The sequence below is a fragment of the Phyllobates terribilis genome, unplaced genomic scaffold (genome assembly GCF_046119375.1).
Source record: "Phyllobates terribilis strain yellow unplaced genomic scaffold, ASM4611937v1 Scaffold_1__5_contigs__length_1240528914, whole genome shotgun sequence".
Taxonomy (NCBI): domain Eukaryota; kingdom Metazoa; phylum Chordata; class Amphibia; order Anura; family Dendrobatidae; genus Phyllobates; species Phyllobates terribilis.
The window spans coordinates 364,022,615-364,037,755 of NW_027362761.1; the positions used below are offsets into that span (position 1 = coordinate 364,022,615).

Sequence of the window (15,141 nt, forward strand, 5' to 3'; positions counted from 1 at the left end):
TATATCACTTTCATAGAGCTGCTCCCACGAGTGGTCATTGATCACTAGTCATACTCTCTCTTATCTTAAAAAAATTTAGTTGGTAATGTCTGTCCTTTTTGGCTTCAGTTAAGAAGTTCAGAAAATGTAACCATATTTCTTTGTTTTTTCCTTTTAAGATGGATTCACGGACTCTGGTATATCTTCTAAAGTGAATGGTGAGCACAAGGAGAAAGACCTGGAACCGTGGGATGGAGGCGATGGTCTTATTAGTAGCAGTGTGCCTGCAAATAGTGAGGAGCTGGAGTCTTTAGATACAGATGTAGTAAGTAAAGACTGTTCTGATTGATGCACTAATATATAATACAAGTATTTATCAGATTGTATCAAAATGTGTTTCTGATGACTGTGATTACATTTGGGTTCTGACTGAACTTTTGTATTCATGTATGCATGTATTTGCAACAGTGTCATCCTATGGTGGCACGTACACAATTTTTCAGAGCATACAAAGTTGCAGTGTAAAGGAAGGGGGCAGGAGAGAAGTCCCCAATATCCATGCACCTCAAACTGTGAGGTGCCAGCTACCGGGGAGGCAGTTTTTATAGAAGTCACCCAATACTTCACAGTCCTTAATTTGACTGCAGCGATCTCTAGTTAAACAATATTGACTCATTCTCTGCTTACTAAAATATTCAGGAGTCAAAATAAATTGAGATTTTTTTCTTAATTGGTTAAGTCCCAGGCACCATTTAGGTCTTTCTGTTAAGGACCTGGCGTTAACTTGATCTTTTGAAGCCACAATAGAAAAACTTTGAGGAGCCCTGGGATATAATGTTATCAGCACTGCATTTATTCTATGCAGTTTCAGTAGAAGCTACCCAGCTTTCCTGTAATTCATTCCAAATGTATGTACGTAGGGAAATCATCCACTATAGCCAAAGTCTAATTCCTTCTGTGAATGATTATGGAAGGTATGACTGCTGGTCATTTGAGTGTAAAATGGAGATTTAATGGTTTTAAAATATAAATATTAGAGATCAGGAGAGAGCACACCAACAATTTTTTAATATATAGTTATCTGTTGTATATACATTTCTTTATCGCTTTATTGGGGGACACCGGTAACCAGGAGACTGACACTATGCTAGAAAAAAAGACGTTGGCTCCTCCTCAGCAGTATACACCCACTGACTGGCACTAAGCTCATCAGTTTAAGCTTAGTGTCAGTAGGAGGCGGACCTGGATCTAACCCCAGATCCGTTTTTTCCCTTTCAGGTACCCTGTGTTAGGTTATTAATTTTCTCACATTTCTTTTTTGGATTTTTACCTCCCAGGGTAACCGGGTGAAAGATCTCACCCTGTTTTTCCCGTACAGGTGCGGCCGAGAGAGCAATGTGGTGTCACCCACATCACCCACTCTCGGCCAGCGAGGCAAGAGTAGAACCCTGTCATCCGTCGGTGTTCTGGAGGACCAGAGGAAGATATTGTCCTGCCTCATATCCCACCCCCAGCCCTCTCCTCAGAGCGGGCAGGGAGGAAGGCTGGGCCACTAGCAGTGGCCTTCCCCCTGTACTGGGGTTGATCCCGTCTTCAGCACTGTCCGGGTGCAGGACCGTGCGGGATGGATGCTCACCAGTGATCCCTCTTACCAGTACCGGGGCTCTGGTGACGTTCGCTGACCCAAGAAGACCAGCAGAGGATAAGACAAGACATTCAGGTACCGTAGCTGTCTCCCATCCACCAACGATGCGGCAGCACCGCTGCACCCCTCTCCTCTGAAGTCAGGCTCCGGGTCTCCTTTTGCACAGGTCGCGGCGGCCTCCCACCGTCAGCGCACCGCATAGCTGTGAGGATAGTTCCCCTCTCCTCACATGATACGTAGCGGCAGCAGCGGCGCGTTTCCCCCCTTCAGCGGGGACAGACGCAGACCCTAGGAGACAGCACCACGTCTCCCCTCCATAGCAGAGACAGATGCCGGTGCTCGCGGGCGGCATCGCAGGGTTCCCGGGCGACCAGAAAAATCCAGGCCGCGGCTTGCGACCTAAACAGAAGACACGAACGCACGCCCAGAAGCCGACGCACGCCGACCTATAGCAAAGCGCTACGTCACTGGCCACGCCCCCATTCACATTAATATACACCCACGTAACACCCCCCCCCCCCCAAGCCTTATTTGCGCCGTCAACCATACCCTCAAGATCAGGGACAATGAGATCTCCCCACCAGACCGCGCCTTCTCGTTCAAACGAACGAAACACCCCCCTCGGACATTCTCTAGCCATAAAGAGTTTCAGGGGAACCTCCAAAAGCACTGGGAACACCCCGACAAGCAGCTTGACACCCTATACCCCTTTTAACCACAAACTCGTTAATCAGTGGTCCGAGTCCCTTCCGTTGACTCTCCAGTGTCTCGCCTCTCCTCCAAAACCACGCTATCTCTACCTGATGCATCATCCCTTAAGGATAGCTCGGACAGACAAGTGGAATCACTAGTCAAATCCATATACGAGGCTACAGGGGCTTCTCTTTGTCCCCTCTTTGCCTCCTCATGGGTGGCCAAATCCATCTCAGCCTGGGCAAAGACCCTGCGACAGGGCCTTAATGCTGCCGCCCCCTCCGAGGACATGGCGGATCTAGCGGACCAAATCGCTAATGCCGGAAAGTACCTCTTAACAGCCATACTAGACGCAGTCAACTGCTCATCCTGGGTCAACGGCAACTCCATTGCCATACGCAGAATTCTATGGCTCAAGGCCTGGAATGCTGACCCGCAGTCCAAAAAATCCCTCACCACTCTCCCTTACCAAGGTTTTCTGCTGTTCGGGGCTAAACTCGATCAATCATTGCTGACGCAACGGGCGGAAAGAGCACCTTTCTCCCCAGCCAAAACCCAAGCGTCCGTTCAACTCGTCAGTTTCGCCCCTTTCACCCCTTCACCCCCACAAGAGGCCCAACCCAAAAAGACCGTCAGCCGACCCAAAGACAAAGAAGAAAGCCTTCTTTAAAACCCGCCCCTACATGTCGCAGACACTGTCCTCCTAACAAGTCCTCCGGTCAACGATTCAATAAATTTTCCTCTGCATGACTCAACAAAGCCACACTGGGTCCCCACCATGGTGAGTGGCCGCCTCACTCTCTTCCAAGAGGCGTGGCTAGCTTCAGTCGACGACACCTGGGTCAGAGAGAGAGAATTCTCCTCCCTTCCAGACAACCTTTTTTTCCCGTCCGGTCTCCCAAGGAACCCTGCTCACGTCCCAGGTTTCTTCAAAGCCATCAATTCACTACTGGCATCAGGGGTCATTATCCCCGTTCCCTCAGAACAACGCTTCAGGGGCTTTTATTCCAACTTGTTTGTCGTCCCAAAAAAGAACGGTACCCTCCGCCCAATCTTGGACCTCAAACTCCTAAACTGCCAAGTGAAACTCCGCCACTTCAGGATGGAGTCTCTCCGCTCGGTAATCTCCTCAATGGAGCCCCAGGACTTTCTCTCCTCAGTAGACATCCAAGATGCCTTCCTCCACATCCCAATTTGCATGTCTCATCAGAGATTCCTTCGATTCGCCGTCAAGGAGAATCATTACCAGTTCACAGCCCTGCCCTTTGGATTAGCTTCAGCTCCCAGAGTATTCACCAAGTTAATGGCCATCCTACGTGCCAAGGGAATCCTCATCATTCCCTACCTGGACGACCTATTGATCAAGGGGGCCGTCCTACCAGGACTGCTGCGACAGCCTCCAGATCACCCTCCACACTCTCTCTTGACTCGGATGGATCTTGAACAGGGACAAGTCCTCCCTGAACCCTTCACAACAACTAACCTCCCTAGGCAAGGTGTTCGACATTTTCCAGGCCCGGATTGTACTCCCGGACAACAAGGTCACGGATCTCAAACAAGAAATCCGTGACCTAACTCACCCATGCCCTCTACCTCTGTGACGCTGCATGCGAGCCCTGGGGAAAATGGTTGCAGCCATGGAAGCCATTTAATTTGGCCAGTTCCCGCCAACTCCAGTTAGCCCTCCTCTCAGCATGGCCCAAGAAATCATCCTCCCTAGACCGCCCCATTCTCCTAACCTCATGCATCAGACTATCCCTGACCTGGTGGACCCATTCTCCCTCCATCCGCCAGGGGAGATCCTTTCTCTCCCTCAGATGGCAAGTAATCACAACGGACGCCAGCCTCCTCGGATGGGGAGCAGTCCTTCTTCACCACACGGTCCAGGGACGCTGGAATGCCCAAAAGACGTCCCTTCCCATCAACCTGCTGGAGATCACAGCAATCTACCTCTCTCTCTTACATTGGCAGAACCTTCTCACGGGTCAACCGATACAGGTACAGTCCGACAACGCCACGGCCGTGGCGTGCATAAATCATCAAGGCGGCACCCGAAGTAGGTCCGTCCGCACAGAAGTGTCCCGGATCCTCTTCTAGGCCACATGCCACAATATCAGCGGTCCACATACCGGAAGTAGAAAAATGGGCCGTGGACTTCCTGAGCCATCAAAGCCTATCCTCTGGCGAGTGATCCCTCCACCTGGTAGTGTTCAGCCAAATCTGCCGAAAGTGGGGCACACCCGACGTCGACCTAATGGCGTCATGGGCAAACCACAAAGTCCCTCACTTCGTAGCCAGATCCAGAGACCCTCAAGCAATGGCGTACGACGCCTTACTCATTCCGTGGGTTCAATTCAGTCTTCCCTATCTCTTCCCACCAGTTCCACTGATCCCCAAAATCATGAAGAAGATCAAGCTGGAAAAATTTCTTCTTATTCTTATTATTTACGCAGCACTTTACAATTAAGCAGGGACATGTACAGACAATAAATTCAATACAATTTAAGACAATTTAAACAGTTACATTAGGAGTGAGGTCCCTGCTCGCAAGCTTACATTCTACTATGTACCCAAGATGGTCTCCGCCTTCCACCTAAATGATGACTTCATTTTACCATCCTTTTGCCCTTCACCCACACATCCCCTCGAAAAGGCACTGCACAGTCTAGACTTGGTCAGGGCCTTACGTTGTTACCTCATGAGGTCAGCCCCCTTCAGGCACTCTGATTCTCTACTCGTCGTCCCCGAGGGCCGCAGCAAAGGGCTACCCGCCTCAAAGTCCACGATCTCACGTTGGATCCGCTCAACGATTGTGAAAGCCTACCGAATAAAGAACAAAACACCTCCGTAAAAGTTCACTCTACCCGGGCGGTAGGAGCATCCTGGGCTGTCCGGCGGCACCACGCATCGGCTACGCAAGTTTGCAAGGTCACCTGGTCATCCCTCCATACGTTCACAAGATTCTATAAGGTTCATACCTACACCTCTGCGGACACTGGACTAAGTAGAAAGGTCCTGCAAGCGGCGATCACCAACCGCACGACCTCACAGGCGCATAACTCATAATCCCCCCCCCCCCCCCTCCCCTCCCCTCTTCCGGACTGCTTTTGGATATCCCATGGTAACCTGTGTCCCCCAATGAAGCGTTAAAGAAGGATTTTTGGTACTTACCGTAAAATCTCTTTCTTGGAGCCTTCATTGGGGGACACAGCACCCCCCATGCGCCTACTCCTATGTATGTCTCCAAGTGCCCTGACAGCGCCAATCTAGGGCACACACCTGGTCCTTTCACCTCCGCCAGGTCACTCTAGCACGCTTCTACTGCTTTTTCACAACTGACAAGCTTAGTGCCAGTCGGTGGGTGTATACTGCTGAGGAGAAGCTAATGCCTTTTTTTCTAGCATAGTGACAGCAGCGCACACCCATGGTTACCAGTGTCGTGTCCCCCCCCCCCCCCCCCCCCAAATGAAGGCTCCAAGAAAGAGATTTTACAGTAAGTACCAAAAATCCTTCTTTTATATCATGTGGCTGTCCAAACATCCTGGGATTACACGTTCCAGCATGCCAGAATGTCTTCACATTTCATGTTTAATATGAATCACAATTTGAGGGTTGTTGATACAGTCTACAAATATATTAATTTATAAGCTTTCGAGCAGGGACCTCACTCCTAATGTAACTATTTAAACTGTTTTACCTTGTATTGAATTTGTCTGTATAGGTCACCCCTTAATGTTAAAGTGCTGCGGAATATGTTGGCGCTATATGAATAAAAATTATTATTATTCTATATTTAAGTGGGTAAAAGTAAAATGTAAATTACGATGTTGGCTACATTTTTCTAGTTAATTTGACTATTTCAAGTGTCCTTTGACACTGTATTTGAAGATTTTGAGAAATACTGTTTGTGTGTGTGTGTGTGTGATATTATGGTCATATATATGGACATAACGTGTATCATTATGACAAGCATTTTTTTAAAATGTTATTTTATGTTCTGTTTAGTCTAATGGTTGGGATCCCAATGAAATGTTTCGATACAATGAAGAAAACTATGGCGTGGTATCAACATATGACAGCAGCCTTTCCTCATATACGTAAGTAGAAAAGGAGACTGGTTGCATGATGAGGTTTCCCCACTTTCGGTGGGTAAAGTTTACTATATAGATGTGTGTGTGTGTATGTATATATGTGTGTATAAATATATATTTATATTTCAAGACAATCCTAGTATTTGTATGTATACATGTCAGTTGATCAAAAATAATAATAAAGCAACAGGGATTGGTATTAACTAGCCTTTGAGAACAGACCATATCCAACCATGTAACCAAGAGCTTATTCTCATTAACTGTTCTGTCATAGGGTTCTAATTTCGATTTATTCCTTCCCCTCTCCTTTTTCTCCAAGCCTAAGTGTATCTAACCAGTGCCCCCACATCGACTTAATATTTACGCATGGCATTTATCTTCTGATATAATATTAATTTTATTCTTCAATTCTGTTAAGTTTGGAGGGTTCTTATCTAGCCAATGATATGCCAGCAGTTTACATGCTTGAAAAAGAATCCTTGAGATGCCCAAAGATTTTGGATGAATTTATACATTTTTATACATCCATTCATGGGTTTCATGAACCCTGATTTCTGGATGAACAGCTTTCTTGTTGACTTCCTGATTCTTAAAAACTGATTCACAGACCCACAACAGAGGTTCAGATCTTGTGCTTGTAACCAGCCAATCATACTAAAGATGGTTATGTATATGTGTGTATATATATCTTCTTAAATCCTGTGAACGTCGTTGAATCACACAGTGTATAACATACTTGCGTAACTTTTCATGATAGAATGTATAAGCTTTACTTGTTATAAAAACAGGAACCCATTTATAAAATTTTGTGCCATATCAATATTCTGTTCTTTAATACACTTATTTGTTTTTTTAAGCAGCGTTCCTTTAGAAAGGGACAATTCTGAAGAGTATTTAAAGCGAGAAGCAAGAGCTGCACAAATTGCTGAAGAGATTGAGTCCAGCTCCCAGTATAAAGCCCGCGTTGCCTTGGAAAATGATGATAGGTCTGAAGAAGAAAAATACACTGCAGTGCAACGCAACGTGTGTGAGCGAGAAGGACACTCTGTAGCTACTAGGTAGGACTTTGGGCTGTGGGAACAAGAGCGCTAATATGAAGTGGGTCTTTGTTCTGACTCCTAGTGGGGGGTCCTAAGTGAACGCCCCTCCCCACTATGATGTCTTCATGAGAGTCCCATTTAAAATGGTTTAGAGTGTGTTTTTGAGAGTTTATGGCTAAACTTTTGTTTTATTTTGTTGTTCTTTAAAGGGAAAATAAATATATTCCACCCGGACAGAGGAGTAAAGATGGCATGCCATGGAGTAGCCACAGCGTAAGGCAGAATTCACCAAGAATGGGCCAGTCTGGGTCTGGTCCTATCCCTTCAAGAACTGGATCCCATTCTTCAGACTTCAGTCCAAATTCTGGATCTGATCAAAGAGTAGTCAATGGAGGCAAGTTCCTGAAATTCATCATTTTTCTGTATTTTTAATGATTCTCAAACGCCCGATGATCCTGCTGCCCGATCATTACTTGATACAATTAGTGATATCAATAGTATTAGATTGTAATTCCCTTTAGATATTCAAGTTTAAGGTAATAGAGATGTTCACGATTACTTACAATCAGTAAATTCTCAGCATTACGCCCATATTTAATTCATTTACCAAAACGCAAGGGATATTGCGAGAAGCCATTTCCCCTCTGTTATTTTACTTTTTCTGTTGACCTGTTTTTTCCCTCCTTTTCATCTCATATTTTTATTTTTTATACTTTCCTTCATCTCATTTGTTCTGTCAGGTGTTCCCTGGCCATCGCCTTGTCCATCTCCTTCCTCCCGCCCACCTTCTCGCTACCAGTCAGGTCCCAACTCTCTTCCACCTCGGGCAGCCACCCCTACAAGGCCGCCCTCCAGGCCCCCTTCGCGGCCATCCAGGCCCCCGTCTCACCCCTCTGCTCATGGTTCTCCAGCTCCTGTCTCTACTATGCCTAAACGCATGTCTTCAGAAGGTACAACGCCTCTGTTTTTTGTTTGTTTTGTAAAACCCCTCCACATCCTGCAGCTATGCTTATGGATTTCATAGGACTTTAATCATAACATCTACAGCTTCAATGTTTTGCAACTCCGGTCAGGGTTCCTAATGTAATCTATATAATTGGCTTAAGACTGCTTAGTTGGGCTGCAGTGATCCCGTGCACTAGCTCATAGTGAGTCCTGCAAAGCATGATCTGCTTGTCATTGTGTTGCTTGCATTCGTTCCTCAGACAGCATCACTCAGGATTTAAGGAGTCTGTCACTACCATATATCTGAAATGTTGGCATTACTACTGAGGTTTCCCTAATTGGTTTCTGTGAAATAACTTTTGTGCATTGAATACTAATCTGATTATCTGCTCTTTCTTTTAATACAGATTTCACAGAGTAGGATAATGGAATGTGATTGTAAACGTTTCACTCTTTTCAGCTTTTCCACTTGCCACTCCATCACTAACCGTGTGTTGTGTGTGTTCTTTATATAATACATACGTTGAACAACATTGATCCGCTGGTATATTTCAGTGTGTGGTATTTAGGTGTCATTTGTTTCCCAATTTTGTGTGTACATAAAACACAATGGGCACTTTTGTATCTACTTATAAGCCTGCCTGCTATGGGGAATTTACTGCTTCATTCTGTCTGGTCTGTAGAATATGCAGGTTTTATTCTATTCAATTATGTGTTCTGCACAAAAGTAATGCAATTCTCATTTTCATAATCAGTTGCACGTTGGACTACATGTATGTCTTGCCACATACGTATTAAAGGTAATATGTCACCAGGTTGTTGCTATGTAATCTGAGAGCAGCATGATGTAGGGACAGAGACCCAGATTGAAACAATTTGCCACTTACTAGGCTGTTTTGCTGTTTTAATACAATCTGTCTTTTATCAGCAGATTATCACTGCAGGACAAGCTGCCTTGTGCCTCCTAGTCCAACCAACCCCCACGAGTGATTAGCTGCTTTCTGACAATACACATTGTACACAGAAAGCTGCCGATCAATGCCGTGTACCAGGCTATACACAGCTCAGCATTCCGCGCAGGGCTACAGAGAAAACTGGGATTGTATCATAACTTCTGCACCCAGTAAACTGTGATAGATCTCTGGAATTGGGGTGTTTGTGCCTACATCATGCTGCTGTTAGCTTATATAGAAAAAACCTGTGACAGATTCGCTTTAATACCTAAAAAATTTGACGTTTTATGCATTTTTCTGGACGTGCTTTCATGGCAAATCCTACACCATGTTTAATATGTATACAAATTAATTCATAATAAATGTGTCCTTTCCCTTGTGACATACATGTAGAGCAGTTTTTTTTTTATATAATGTGTATCTTACACTTGCCAAGGCACAATATCTCACCACAATGCACTAGATGTATTGTGCTATGTAGAATCTGTCCCAGCTGCATAGCCCCTTTTTATTGTGTGACCTGCTGGTAATAAAAGCTGTGAGTCTTGTGGATTAGTCCCCAGAACCTGCTATTTATGGAATCTGAAAAAAGCTATAGTGGTCTTATTTAGCCTTTGAGAATTTAGTTTTTGGATTAGTGCTATCTTTTCTGCACAATAATGGAAAATTGGGGCAACATTATGCATTACCTTCAATGCAGCAAAGAATAAAAAATACAAAGCAGCCAGAACGTCTGAGCACAGCCTTGCACAACCAGAAGATTTTTTTAAATTCACTATTTCACGATCATACCTAATATGCAAATGATGCAAACTGTGTAAGATATGAGATCAATACCATAAATGCAAAAGTAATCTTTATTGAAGCATTAAAAAATAACATTGCACAAGAATGGAAAAGATGTGGACAGCCTGATCACAGCATACCATGTATGTTGTAAGATTATTAACATTTAGGCACCGACTAAATAAAGAATAAAAGGGGATGAAATAAGAGGTACCTGTCCCAGACACCAATGGAAGTTACCAAAGTGGGGATGTACTAAGGATCGGTCAGTCACCCAGGACTCGACACGTGTTTTGTGTATTGCTTGGTCCATGCGTCTATTTCACTACCAAAATGATCGCCAACTTAAATGTGTTCCATAGATTATAGTAAGTAGTGAATGGTTAGTGAAATAATTGTGTATGTATATATCTTTTACAAAATATAATATATAGCACTGAAAATTTTAAAGATACTGATATTTGTAAGAGTAGGACTCACAATCTACAAATTGCTCTAATTGATTCAGATATCTTAAAATATATTCCTGTTTAACACCCATCTAGAAACGAGAATGCATTGCACCACTGGTTAAGGTGCATATTGGCCTATATCTATGCAGCAGTAGATTAGCAGGGTCCTCTATATAAATCTGGTTAAAAAAAAACTACAGTCACTGTATGTTCTTACCACTTGTATCAATACAAGAATAACTATAACCTTAGAAATCTTTGTCGCAAGCTATTTTGTCCTTCCACTTTGTAACATGCATGTTTGATTATTAATTTTTTAGGAGGCATTAGTAGTTTGCGGACTTGCCTGCCACGGTGTATCCAGAAGAGAACAGAATTGGGGCTCAGCTATTAGGTTATCAGCACTTCTTCCCCTGTCTGTTTTATCACAGCAGTTTGTACCTCTAGGAGTCCTGTTCTCTCTAAAAGTAACCTCTTCTGTTCATAGTTATTGCAGTTTGTGAATGCTGGAAGTGTTTCTAAGGTGCTGTTGTCTTCCTACTTAGGTACAGCTTCTTCTGTGTTATTGATATACGATTGTATTAGGAGAAAAGCTTCACAGCTACATGCTGCAGGAATACTACCGCTGATAACTCTATCGCAGGCTCTTTAAATGTCTACTTTTGTGAATCGCTATTAATGAATTGTTTTTTTCTATTTTGGTGACTATTGCTTCTAGTAGTTCCTCTCCAGGGACATTGCTCCAGACATCCTTCCTGTTAGTCTTGCCCAGTGTGCACATTGTGTATTTGTGGATATATTCTTACATGGCTTTTGTTGGTGGCTGCATGCTGGTTTTGGTGGCAATTTATTTTTATTGTGAAGTTGTATGTTTTAGAAAAGTTAACCCCCAAATGTAGAATATATGTGTTTGTATCTTTTTTTTTTTTTTTTTTAAAGTTTTCTTGGAACAATTTCTGATTTCAGGACCTCCAAGGATGTCTCCCAAGGCACAGCGTCATCCTCGAACTCATAGAGTTTCTAATGGTAGGAGCACAATGTGTGGAGGTCTTGAGTTTGTTTCACGCAATGAACCTGGAGAAGTGTCTGCTTCATCTGTGGCTAGAAATAGCTCCTCTGGTGGCACTTGGTCATCTGTTGTGAGTGGAGGTCAGTATGAAAAATGCTTATCGATTTTATTGACCGCCTTGTGAACAAAATTTGGTATCTAATTGGGTGTGAAATTATTTTAAGGCAAATTTCTGAATTTGGGCAATGTTAACATGATTTTACTGGCATTTTGCAAATGATATATGTGTTGTATATTAAATGGTTCTAATTTATGGGTCTGTGCTTGTTTGTAGTGCAAAGACTTTCACCCAAAACCCACAGGCCCAGATCTCCTAGACAGAGTGCTGTGGGTGGTGGTGCAGGACCAGCTCTCAGCTCTCCTCAGGCTGGTTCAGTGGCTCCAGAGTCAGTTAACATGCCTGTACCCACTGGATCTCCAACACCTGCAAGCCCGGCTTCCAATAGAGCAGTTACTCCCTCCAGTGAAGGTATGTGTGTGATGGTTTGTGTGGATAAAAGCAAAACCAGAATCTGTTTGCAAGCAATTTTCAGTCAGAGGCCTCTCTGCCAAATCAGAACTCATGCTTTGCACTGAGGAGGGGCAACACCTCAAATCATGTCTGCAAATTGAGATTCTGAATTGGCTTTTATTTGAAGTCATATGGCATAGCTCATTAAAGGGTCAGTAATAATTTTAGTATTGCTACTTCCAATAGGTGGCACTAGAGTTCACGTCTTCTTCCTCTCTGAAGAAGCAACTTTAAATTCCCAGAGGAGCTTTGCATGGCCTAGAAGTCTCCTGGCATATTAGGAATGTTGCTCTCAACAAGCAGAGAGGTTACACCTTAGCAAATTTAAAGAAACTGAAATGCCCAGGGATCAGTGTAGGAGTCAGTGTAAGCACTGTGCACTCAGTATGTACAGACCACCACAGGGTCATCTCTGAGATCCCGAGGACTGACTGCACAAGGGTCACCAAGTCCCCAATTCTGATGCCCATAGGAGGGGGCAGCCCACTTGATCATGTTGTGGTCACTCTTGAGGTACTCAAAAGCAACAGCGAATACCTGATAGAAATGTTTTCAGTGCTTGAACTTAGACACCAGATCTGTGGTTGTACTTTTTAGGCCATGGTGATGGGGAAAAATGATTGACAATAAAGTGAACACTATTCAGTTACAACGTTAATTTTATATGTGTACATTTAATTTTAATACGGCGTAGATTTCCTCAATGTAATTTTATTAGTACATGTATTAATGTAATGAAATAATATTAGACCTGTCTATGAATTCAGCTAAGGATTCTCGATTGCAAGATCAGAGGCAAATTTCCCCCACTGGTGGCAGAGAGAGTATTAAACCAAGTGATTCTTCTAACTTTAGCAAACCTGAAAACAAAGGTAAGTGCAGAAATACTAATTTAAAAGCTTTTACATAACAATGGACCTTATTGCAATTCATTTAAACTCACTGATGTTTTAGAGTCTCTAGTGGGGTGAAGTAATTGTCTGTCTGATTTTTTATTTTTTTATTTTCAGTAGTTTCACCAATGGCTTCAGAGCAAAGAAAACAACTAGATGATTTAAAGAAGTTTAAAAATGATTTTAGGGTATGTATATAATATGCCTTTTGCTTTAATGGATGAGAACTTGAGAGCTGTTAGTAAATTTTTATTTTTCTCTTTAGTTACAGTCTAATCCTAGTCCTGATGCCATTGATCAGCTTAGCAAAAATCGGGAAAACTTGGAGAAGCCCAGGGAACTTTTGAAGGAGAAGTCTGACTCTAACTCCAAGGAGTCTGCCAGTGAAAGTGGCAGTAATGCACCTACAAGCAACAGCAGCAGTAAGCCAAGCAGCCCCAGCATCTCCCCATCTATTAGCAGCAGCGGCTCTGAACATAAAAGAGGTCCAGAGGTTACATCACAAGGTGTACAGACGTCTGGACCTGGCAAGCAGGATCGCGAAGACAAGGATGACAAGAAGGAAAATGCCTCAGAGTGAGTGAATAACTATCCTCTCTAATCTTCCCTTTACTCTTTTTTTTCGCCTTTCTCTGGATTAAGGGGAAGTAGATTGAACGGCTATGGACCTCTCTAAAATGACAAAAAAAAGGTTTTCCTTTGAGTTAATAAAATGATTTTGTCTACAATTTTCATTCCTTCGCTTGTTTTCAGGTTCTCTAATATTCAGTTTGCAGTCTGCTCCACATTTCAGCTTTTTCTTTAGAAGTTTCTGCCAGTTATTTAGGCTGGAATTGAGGCCTGTCTTCTTTAGCTTATAAATAGGCTCTGCTTCTATCCTGCACTTATTTCCTCTAGCACTGAAACAGCAGTGATTGAAATGGAGCTTCGACTGTTGCTGTCAAACCCCATAAATGTCGCTGTGCTGTCAATCTGACAGAGGTATTTGAGGTACTATTCTGTGTGCCCATTGGTTCCTTTCAGTGTCATCACTGAGTTATGATGGTAGTCAGGAGCCTGCTTGGGGGACCCAGTGTCATCCATGACGGCAATCCTATGAAGCTCAGGCTGTGGCTGAACTTTATAGGAGACATTTTCAATATGCTGCCAGTACCGGGGTATTGCAGTATAATAGAACAAGCAATCAGACAATCACCGGCGCAAATCCCCCAATGTGACTAAAAAGTGAAGTGAAAAAAAACCTTTTTTTTAAAAGTAGTAAAAATTTAAAATTTTAATTAGCCCCCTTCTCCTCAATTAAAAAAAAAACATTGGAATTCCTGCCTCCATATAGGTCCAGTCTAGCAAAAATGGAAAATCAATTAACCTGTACAGTAAACACCGTAAATAGAGAGAAAATGAAACAAGTTATAGCTTTCAGCCTCCATAACTCCAGCAGTAAGAAGTAATCGAAACATGTACCGCAAAATGTTATCAATAGAAATGTCAGTTTTTGTGGCAAGTTACAGAAAATGATGACTTTAATCACTTTTGTGTACAAGTTGTGTTTTTTTTTTCTCCATATTTTCCACAACTAAAATGTAAAAAAACAATGATACAAGTTTGGCACCACTGTAATTATACTGACCCGTGGAATCGTATTGTCAGGTCATTTTTTTTTTTCTGCACAGTGAATGCCGTAAAAATAAAACCCAAAATACAATATTGGAACGGAGTGGGTTGTTTTGTGATATCATTGCGCTTAAATTTTTTTTTACCAGTTCATAGTATGCTGAAATGACTGGTGTCATTCAGACCTGCAACTTGTCCTGCTAAAGACGAGCCCTCATACAGCTATGTCGACAGAGAAATAAAAAACATGCTTCTTGGAAAAAGAGAAAAGAAAGTGCAACAGCAGAGAATCACCTGGTCACGAAGGGTTTAAATATTACCCCTTTTCTCCTTCAATATGACTCTTCTTTCTGTGTTTGAACTTGGATATACAGTACAGACCAAAAGTTTGGACACACCTTCTCATTTAAAGATTTTTCTGTATTTTCATGACTATGAAAATTGTACATTCACACTGAAGGCATCAAAACTAT

General features: G+C 43.0%; 1 protein-coding gene across 13 annotated transcripts in view; it reads left to right on the forward strand.

Annotated features, from left to right (window-relative positions):
- ATXN2 (ataxin 2) overlaps positions 1 to 15,141 on the forward strand; it is a 92,103-nt gene that overhangs the window by 45,278 nt on the left and 31,684 nt on the right. For 7 of the 13 annotated variants that reach the window (XM_073676337.1, XM_073676328.1, XM_073676329.1 and 4 more), the window contains 10 exons: positions 159 to 304; positions 6,323 to 6,414; positions 7,266 to 7,466; positions 7,658 to 7,842; positions 8,189 to 8,398; positions 11,551 to 11,733; positions 11,928 to 12,122; positions 12,932 to 13,036; positions 13,175 to 13,245; positions 13,323 to 13,633. In XM_073676337.1, the coding sequence (XP_073532438.1) occupies positions 159 to 304; positions 6,323 to 6,414; positions 7,266 to 7,466; positions 7,658 to 7,842; positions 8,189 to 8,398; positions 11,551 to 11,733; positions 11,928 to 12,122; positions 12,932 to 13,036; positions 13,175 to 13,245; positions 13,323 to 13,633 (1,699 nt within the window). The remainder of the gene's footprint in view (positions 1 to 158; positions 305 to 6,322; positions 6,415 to 7,265; positions 7,467 to 7,657; positions 7,843 to 8,188; positions 8,399 to 11,550; positions 11,734 to 11,927; positions 12,123 to 12,931; positions 13,037 to 13,174; positions 13,246 to 13,322; positions 13,634 to 15,141) is intronic. The other 6 variants (XM_073676326.1, XM_073676331.1, XM_073676333.1 and 3 more) reach the window with 2 other exon arrangements.